The following is a 9,865-nucleotide window of genomic DNA, read 5'->3' on the forward strand; positions in this document are numbered from 1 at the left end:
AAAAAAACACGCATATGAAAGAGCACCAACCCAACACGTAATACCGATTGATTTTTCATAATTAAGTTAAACAATCATTTAAATTCCATGCTGGTTGTAATGGGAATTGAACCCTGACCCTCTGGAAATTAGCAAATTGTGGCAAGCATCGTCTCGCACTCAGCTACAGCCAGACATGTAAATGTGAATCAACACCACGCGTGCGTGTTATGAAAGTATTATTTTTAAATACGAACATTTTTAAACGATAATCAAATAGAAAATATTCATGTTTACTATGCGTTATTTCCCTCAGTGAATTCATAACATTTTTCTGAATATTACCCGCGTTTTTTCCCTTAGTGTAGTGATTTTTGAACTTTTATTCAAATTTGTGCAATCAAATCAAAAACCGGGACACTAAAACGAAACCCGGGACATTTTAAGGTTGGACCGGGACACCGGGACAAATAGTCTAAAACCGGGACATGTCCGGGAAAACCGGGACATCTGGCAGCCCTAGTTAAAGTGCAAATTTCAATACGCTAGAAAATCGCGTTGATTTTTAATATTTGTATACCTTTCATGAGCATGAAATGGTATTATAACATTGGTCCGATGTTTGTAAGTACCAGAATAAGAAGAAATAGATCCATTAAAATGTATACTTAAATGATCAGAACGTCGAGATGAGTCGATTTAGCCATGTCCGTCTGTCCGTCTGTCTGTCTGTCTGTCTGTCCGTCTGTTTGTATGCAATCTAGTCTCTCAGTTTTCGAGATATCCGGATGAAATTTTGTAGGTGGGTGTATTTTTATAATTTATTAATCTTTTTTCGGAACCGGAAGAATCGGACCACTATAACATATAGCTCCCATACAACTGATTGTTCAGATATGAGATTTTTCGTTATAACTTATCCATTTATGCAGCTAGGAACATGACATTTTTCAATACTTCCACCCATTATCAACAGAAAACTTAAAGTGAAAATTACAAAGATCGGGTCACTATAACCTATAGCTCCCATACAACTGATTGTTCAGATATAAGTTTTTTCGTTATAACTCCTCCACCTAAGTAGATAGGAACACGGACATTTGGCACTGTTGTCACTCATTATCAGAAGAATACTTTCAGTGAAAATGGCGAAGATTGGGTCGCTATAACCTATAGCCTCCATACAACTAATTGTTCAGATATGAGATTTTTTGCGATAACTTTTCCATTTATGCAGCTAAGAACATGAAAATTCGCGCCTTTTCACTCATTGTTAACAGAATACTTATAGTAAAAATAACAAAGATCGGGCCACTATAACATATATCTCCCATACAACTGATTGTTCAGTTATGAGAATTTTCGTTATAACTCCTCCATTTATGCAGCTGGGAACATGACATTTCGCAATATTTCCACCCGTTATCAAAAAAATACTTACAGTGAAAATGGCGAAGATCGGGGGGCTATAACCTATAGCGTCCATACAACTGATTGTTCAGATTCGAGATTCTTTGTTATAACTTCTCCATATACGCAGCTAGAAACATGAAATTTCCCAATATTTTCACTAATTACTAACAGAAAGTTTTACAGTAAAATTAACAAAGAGCAGGTCACTGTAACCTATTTATATCCTCCATACAACTGATTATTCAGATATGGGGTTTTACTGTAAAACTCCTTTATTTGGACTGCTAAAACAGATAAATTTCGTAAGCTGTTCTATAAATAATAATACAAAGTCTACTGAGAAAATCGTCAAAATCTATGCTGTATAAGCTTTATCTCGGAAACCTCTGATTATTCGGATACCAGTTATTACGATATATCTCCTTTATGTAGGAGTCTAAACCCATTAAATTGTGTTACCGGTTTACATACCGATCACACAGCAGTGAAAATTACTTATATTTGTGCTATATAAGGTATATTTTCCATACCTCTAACTGTTTTGATATGGTTTTTCATAAATATATGTATCTCCTCTATCTATGTATTCTGTAAATATATAAATTTTTTCAAATACAATAATCTGTTAAAGTAAAATTTTCCTATGTTCATGAAAGGTATGAATCCTTCGGCATAGCCGAAGACAGCGCTGCTCTTACTTGTTTATTTTGTGTTTCTAGCAGTAGACGGCATTTCGCAACGTTCCGAATAAATGAAAAAAGATTTTCCGTACGTTTGAAAGGCAGTTAAATGCGTATAATTTTCGTCATGAAATTGATATCATAAATTTTGTGTTTCTAGTTCAGATTTCGTCCCTCGAAAATTTTACCTCAAAGAGGTGTTTTATTTGTTATCTAAATATTATTTTGGGGTAGCAAATTTAAAATCGTCGAAAATACAAACAATAATCTAAATGTTTTATTTTTCTCAAATAAATTCCTAAAAATGTTATCTAAACCTAAATTATGTATTCAAATCGATGTGTCCATTGAAACATATCGTTGGCTTAGTTCGCAAACGTGCTAAGTCCACTTTTTATGTAAATTGAGATTTTGATGCAGTAAGATAGCATAACTGAAAATACATCATTACCAAAAAAGAAAATTACCGTAATGTCGTTTTTACTTGTTGTTATCCATTGGTACGCAAATGTGCAAGGGCCAAAAAAATCAAAAAAAAATAATATTCACACGTCTGCCCGTGTACTCGATAACTCGAGATATCTCAACGAAATTTGGTATGTAGGTTGCCCTTTATCCAAGGTAAGTTGGTATTAAAAATGGGCGAATCGGAATGTAACCACGCCCATTTCCGATATAAAGGTATTTTCTAAAGATGCAAAAACTACGATATTTCAGTAAATATTGGATGCAAATTGTTCAAAATTAGTATGTGAAGTAGAATTTTTGTAAAAAATATTATTGTGCAATTTTTGGAAAATGGGCGTGACCCCGCCCACCTATTATGAAATGCTTTATCTCAGTAGCCCATTCACCAAACTCGGTAAGAGCCTAATTTAGGGTCTAGCTAAGAAATCTGTTGAAAATCGAATTCACTTAAAATCGATGATCGCGATAACCACTCAGCAGAAAATTAGATTATGATACATTTTTGGATAATAGGCATGGCGCCGCCCACTTATGACCACAAATGTGGAACTCGGTAAGCGATTTATCAATTTCTACCAAACTCGGTGCCCTTAATAAACCTGGTACGGAAAAGCAATTCGTTGAAAATTATTCAAATCGGACAAAAATTACATTCGCTTCCCGTATATCTAACGGTAAATTTCAGAAATACGGAAACTCTGATATTTCAATAACTGAAGACGCTAATTTACTCCAAGTTAATACTTACAACAATCTCTTAACAATAAATAAGACTGCGTGACACCGCCCACTTTATGACTACAAGGTGTATTTCGGTAGCCACTTTAGCGATTTCTACTAAACGTGGCTCAATTATTTCATTGAGTTTAACTCAGGATATTATCGAAAACGTTTGAAATCGGGAAAAAAGCCCCTGCTTACGACAGTATTTGATACCTGCGCCGGGTATATAAAGTTCGGTTTCGACCAAACTTATACCTCTTTACTTGCTTTTAATTATTTTCTTTTATAAATGGTACATAAATTTACGACTTAAAATAGGTTTTTTTGTTAATAGCAATGAAATAAAACTGTACTAGGTTATAATTCATTTTAAAACAATAAAATATATTTAAAATAAACAATTAAATCTTTTAACTATAAAAAATAATGGAAAAAAGGTTGATAGAAAATGTGCTAAGTCCACATTAAAAGAATAAAATCTTAAAGAGAAAATGTGGTAAGTCCTAAAAGAGCCTATAAGTCTGCAACAGCTTAATTTTGAAATTGGCCGATTATTGGTACTAAAACAAGACGAACTAAGGAATAAAACTGCATTTACAGATTAGAAAAATATTGACAACAAAAAAAGTTAGACGGTTTTTGTCCCTCCTGAAAAATAAAAAAAAAATGGACTTAGCACGTTTGCGAACTTAGCCAACGATATAATTTTTTGAATACGGAATAAAGCGAAAAAGAATGATCATATTTATCCTTTGTATTCGAAAAAAACTTACCAGCTTGGTACCAACTTTGATAACAATAAGCAACTGTATTCGTCTGATTGCCTCGTAGTTTAATTGTTGTTAAGATTTCTACCGGGTGTGGGGCGCACACCTCATGCTATTAAACAAATGATTTTTTCTCAAGTAGTTTTGCCCAGTGGCAATTTATACATTTTATGTAAGTAGTAGCGACACATTGAGTGAACTATTTACAAAAATGCATTCATACAACCATATTTATGTACAACTGTAGGTAATATTGTATGCGTCTTCCCAGGTAGGTTAAGTGCGGGTGATATACCAATGTAGCATAGTTAAATACTGTGTACATATTTAACTACAATGAAAATGGTGAAAAATATTACAATTTCGGCATGTGACTGGCAAAAACTCTAAAATACACACAAATTGTGGTTTCCAAGACATGTACTAAGTGATTAGCCCAACAGTATCCTTCAACTTGTCAACTCGCGGGAAATTCCCCGATTTACAGGGAATTTCGATTTAAGTGGCAATCGGGGAATGAACACTTTTTTTCGAGGAACTGGGTATGTTATTTTTATATCTTAAAATAACCAAATTAGACGAATATGTTAATTTTTAACCATTTGACCCTTTTTGGGGCGACATTTTTCCAATTTTAGTCATAATATCTCCACAACAAGAGTTTTCCCAGACATAAACTATATACCAGATGAAAGCTAAGGTTTTGGGCTAGACTTGTGGAAACATAGGATAAAATCGGCTGACCAGTTTTTGAGAAAATGCCCGAAATCTCTATTTTCAGCAGCCCGATTTTTAGTTTTCAGGCGATAATGTTATGACATATTTATATTTTATAAACGGAAAAGACAGCGTTAGATAGCTTGTCTTAAGACCCTCCTTCTGATATCCACTTCAAGGAGTTGGAATGAGTAGTGCGACCTCAGTGGTAGTTTAAAAAATTGCCTCTTTCGAATTCCAGGCATCAGCCACGCCCGCCAAGGCCTACGAGTCGAAACATCGTGGAACCAAACCTTCTTAGTTTTTTTGGTACCTAAGTTCTGGAAAGTTTGAAAAAAATTAAATGAAGGTACGTACAGACGCTACACACATCGCAAGCATCTCGTAGTTGAGACACAAACCAAAACCAATTTATCGCTATATCTTTCTAACTAGTAGCCGGAACTCAATATATAAGGTGTCGTTGGAAAGGTACTGACCTATAGAATAACACTAAATATGTTGGGTGTATCCACATACCCCCTTAAACAGGCAATAGCAAAAAAACATTTTTTGATTCGCAACACTTTAGCTTAATTTTTAAGAATTCGGATAATCGTTTATAAAACTTGAATACATTTTCTGGGCACACTCTACAAGACCTTTCCTATGATATATATAAGCGAGTCATTTCATATATTTGGTACGAAAACCAAAAAAATATTTTTAACAGCGGTTTTTTGCTGCAGTTTACTTCTATTTGATACGTAGATCATGGATCCACGGCAGTGTGCAAACCTCTACCACATATGCGGTAGATCTACCACATTTTTAAAATTTGGGGTTCTACCACACAAGGCTTAAAATTTACCACATTTTTAGACAGAACATTTGTTTACAATTTTCACATAATTCTAAAATTTCAACTCAATTCTAATAAGAAATATACAAATTATTCAATAAATTTTTAAAAACGTACATCATAACTTTGGCTTTAAATATATCTGCGCCTTAGCTTTTCTTTCTTCCATTCTATGGTTTAATATGCATATACGCAAAAATATAAGTTTGTCGAATATTTTATCGACTTAATAAAATGGGACATTTAATCTGGTAAAACACGCACAAATACTTAATACTTAACAAGGATTTTTTTCAAATTAATGAAAATATTATTTTCTTTACGATTATATTCTCTAACTAGAAAACTAATGTTATACCGTAGACAAACGGGCTCGATTATTTGCATAACCAGCCTTAATTTGCTTTAACCCATTAATGCCTGCCCATAGACCCGCTGGTACGATTTTGATGAAATTTTTAAATATGTGCCTGGGAGACCATAGAAGTTGATAGAAAAAAAATAAAAATTTTTACATGCGAACACACCTTAGATATGACATGGGTATTTAAATACCCGACAGGCATTAACATTAACTTTGAAATAACTCCAAAAAAAAAACACCATTGGCTATTGTTTTGACGTTTTGTGCATTATTGACATTTGCCAAATGTTTTTTTATGCACCATCATCCCACATGTAAAAAAAAAACTTATAGTGATATATATATAAATTGGCTGATTATAAACAATTATCTTTTTTCGTTATATTTTATGTATAATTATAAATATATGTCTCAATATATTATAGAATATTCAGAATGATTCGTCGGCAGAAAGTTCTCACTGCTATCGAGCTGCAAGCTATTTTAGATAGTTGGTCTGATGGAGATAGTGATGGAGAGGATAACTTTGTCCAACACGCAGACGCCGTTGATATTATCATAACGCCACCCGATGTCGTCGATATTCTTAGTGACAATGAGGAATTGGACGACAATATTCAATTGTTGCGCGATGACCCGGAGCTGCCTCATGAGATTGCAGGGCAATTTGAAATTCAATGCGTTTACGATGACAGCAATGAGCACTTGCCATCGGGTTGTGATGGTGATACCGTAAATGAACCCGATTTTGAACAAGAAGAAGAAGATGATACACCGGTGGCCTCGACATCTAGTGGTCGTGGTCGCAAATCAACGCTTAAATCAAGTAAGCCACCTAAGCGACCCAGAATCGAAGAGGGCATGAAACCAAAATGGTCTCGGTCGCAAAATTATCAATTCACTAAGATTCCATTCGATGATTCGGCCACTTCACACAAAGCGTTGTATGAGAAAATTGGTGACATGAATCCAGTGCAGCTTTGGGAAATGTTCATCGATGAGGAGGTGTTGAACCTGTTGGTTACTTCAACCAACCAATATGCTGCGACCAAAAATTGTCCTTCGTCCATAACATCAATTAGCGAAATGAAAACGTTTTTGGGCGTGTTGTATATAACCGGTTACCATAAATTGCCGCAAATACATAGTTATTGGTCAAATCGGGAATCATTAGGATGCGCGCTAATAAAAGAATGTATTTCAAGAGACAGATTCAAACGAATCAAACAGTTCTTTCACGTGTGTGACAACTCAGCATTGGATATGAAAAACAAATTTGCAAAAGTCGCACCATTGAATGACTTATTAAACAAAAAATTTCTTCAATTTGGTGTTTTCTCTCACAACCTTTCCATTGATGAACAAATGATTGCCTACTACGGCCGACATTCGTGCAAAATGTTCATCAAGGGAAAACCAATTCGTTTCGGGTACAAGTATTGGTGTTTGGCTTCGTCAGAAGGCTACTTGTATCAACTACTTCCATACGCTGGTGCATCAGAACAGGAGGACCCAGGTTTCGGACTGGGAGAACGTGTTGTGCTATCACTTCTTTCACATCTGGAGGCCCGCGCCAAGCACACGGTTACGTTTGACAACTTTTTTACAAGTCACAAACTTATGACTCGTTTGTCGAACGATGGATTCTTCGCTTTGAGAACTGTTCGTGATAATCGGACCAATCATGCCCCATTAATGGACATCAAGGAAATGAAAAAGATACCTCGCGGGACATCTGACTTTCGTTTCGACACGAACAATTCTATTTTGGCGGTGCGTTGGAATGATAATGCGGTAAGTTATATGTGCAAAGAAACATTTCAATTTGACTATCGGTTCATTTTGATCTTTACGTCCATCGTTGATGAACACATCTTCATTCATTCTTACCTTTTCAGGTCGTGACCTTATTATCGAATTTCCTAAGCCATACACCAATGGTCCGCGCGAAACAGTATAATCGAAAGCAACGGAAAATGGTTACTATTGAGCAGCCGTATTTGGTCAACGAATACAATCATCTTATGGGAGGTGTGGACCTTTTTGACAATGCAGTGAATAATTATCGAATTCGGATTCGGGGAAAAAAGTGGTATTGGCCATTAATAACAAATGCGTTTGACGCGGCTATGGTAAATGCATGGAAGTTACATTGCTTCTGTCGCAAGTATGACAAGAAGCCACCGATGTCTCAATATGAATTTCGAGTGGAGGTGTGTGAATCGATTATGATCAAGTCCAGTTATCATCATCCGGGTAGAACGTCGGCTTTCGGGGCACAACTGGCAATGCGTTACGACCGTATGGATCATTTCATCGGAAAACTTAATACTCGTCATCGTTGTCCGCAGTGCGGTGGCAAAACTGAATATGGTTGCTTGAAGTGCCAAGTGAACTTGCATCCCGCTCCTTGCTTTCTGGATTACCACAACGGCGTTGAACCAGATAAGAAAAAGATTGCCAAGGCTAAGTAATCTATTTCTTATAAATATAATAATTTCTCAGTAAAATAAAAAAAATTCCTATTTAATTATTCGTTTTATTCACTGCAAATTAAATGTTTCCATATAGGAAAAAAAAGACTTTGTGTACACACATTGGACTGTCGGGTATTTAAATACCCATTTTCATTTAACCAGGTGTAACGGCCAGGTGTGTTGAGATATCTCTATAGCGTTTTTTCATTGCATGAAGGACACCTGAAGCTATCTGGTAAGGTGAGCTTTTTTCGTTTTTCCCATTTCCCTATATTTGGGAGCGCTTTTCCTAAGCATTTTCCGATAAAAAAAACCTCGATTTTTGGCTTAAAAAAAAAGTTTTTAACGAAAACAATATACTGACATAATTTTATTTTTTAAGGCCCATTCTTCCTCTTCAATTAAAAAAACATATAACTTCGATATCTCTTTCCTAGCCCGAGCTAGAATTTATTTAGTGACACCACTTTATTGGGTATTTAAATACCCATTAGGCAGGAATGGGTTAACTCATGCATTTTCCTCTTTAAAATGAGCATAAGCAGCCGAACAAATGTACGAAATTTTTGGGAATTAACTCGGATCCGGGAATTTTCGATGACAGCACTGGTAAAAACGGCCAGTTGTTGTCTTTTGTACAAGTAAGCAAACGAAGCAGTCGAGTTTCGCGTACGCGGTAGCCGAGTGGTGAGAGTTGCGAGCTACAAGCCTGTAGCTGCGAGATTCGATACTCGGTTGGAGCGATTGCGAAAAATTTTTTGTTTTTATTATTTTTTTATATTTTTTTATTCTATTTTATTTATATATTTAATTTTACTTTTTTTTATTTTCATTTGCTTTATTTTATATCACATTTCTTATTTTACTATTAGTTAATTTTAATTTTTAGAGATGAATTTTGTTAAAAATTCAACAACAACTAACTGAAAGTGACGTAAAAAAAATATAGAACTTATAAAAAAAAGAATGAAAAAGAAATAAAAAAAGTATACTGGCCGTGGGACTCGAACCCACGACCTTGCGGCTGGTTTATTCGCATTACTGCCGTCTGTAAGGGTAAAATTTTAATTTGCATTTATGATTATTAATTCAAATTAATTTTCTCCGTCTGTCTACCATATTATACATACTTGTTTTTGCATCAATTTCGTTGAATCTGTACGATCCACAAGCAATAAATTTTCCGATCTAATTTTTGAGTTGTGCCCCTTTTGACGACGGCAATACCCAATAAAAATATGAATTGGAAAATCTACCACATCTTACTCAAATTTACCACATATTTTTGCTGATTCTACCACACTTAAATAAAAACGGGTTTGCACACTGGTCTTGCCCCTAAACTTCATTTGGCAAGATTCCGCCATCTTGGATTCCAGTTTGTTTGGGTTTTTTGCGAATTGTAGGCTTATTTTGCATTTTTCGTAAAAAATGGT

At 35.1% G+C, this 9,865-nt stretch overlaps 1 protein-coding gene across 1 annotated transcript; it reads left to right on the forward strand.

The window, feature by feature from the left end:
• Positions 1-6,367: 6,367 nt before the first annotated feature.
• Positions 6,368-8,455, forward strand: LOC118736621 (piggyBac transposable element-derived protein 3-like). The gene is made up of 2 exons (XM_036466668.1): positions 6,368-7,746; positions 7,851-8,455. The coding sequence occupies exons 1-2, from the start codon at positions 6,388-6,390 to the stop codon at positions 8,424-8,426; spliced, it is 1,935 nt and encodes a 644-aa protein (XP_036322561.1). The 5' UTR covers positions 6,368-6,387; the 3' UTR covers positions 8,427-8,455.
• The last annotated feature ends 1,410 nt before the right edge of the window (positions 8,456-9,865 follow it).

The sequence above is a fragment of the Rhagoletis pomonella genome, unplaced genomic scaffold (assembly GCF_013731165.1).
Source record: "Rhagoletis pomonella isolate Grant_MI unplaced genomic scaffold, Rhpom_1.0 Rhpom_scaffold_00003, whole genome shotgun sequence".
NCBI lineage: Eukaryota > Metazoa > Arthropoda > Insecta > Diptera > Tephritidae > Rhagoletis > Rhagoletis pomonella.

Excerpts from the sequence above, each read along its gene's own strand:
- LOC118736621 (XM_036466668.1), top strand. The coding sequence starts at position 6,388 with ATGATTCGTCGGCAGAAAGTTCTCACTGCTATCGAGCTGCAAGCTATT. Across the intron at positions 7,747-7,850 it reads TGCGTTGGAATGATAATGCG|GTCGTGACCTTATTATCGAA; the intron begins GTAAGTTATATG and ends TTACCTTTTCAG.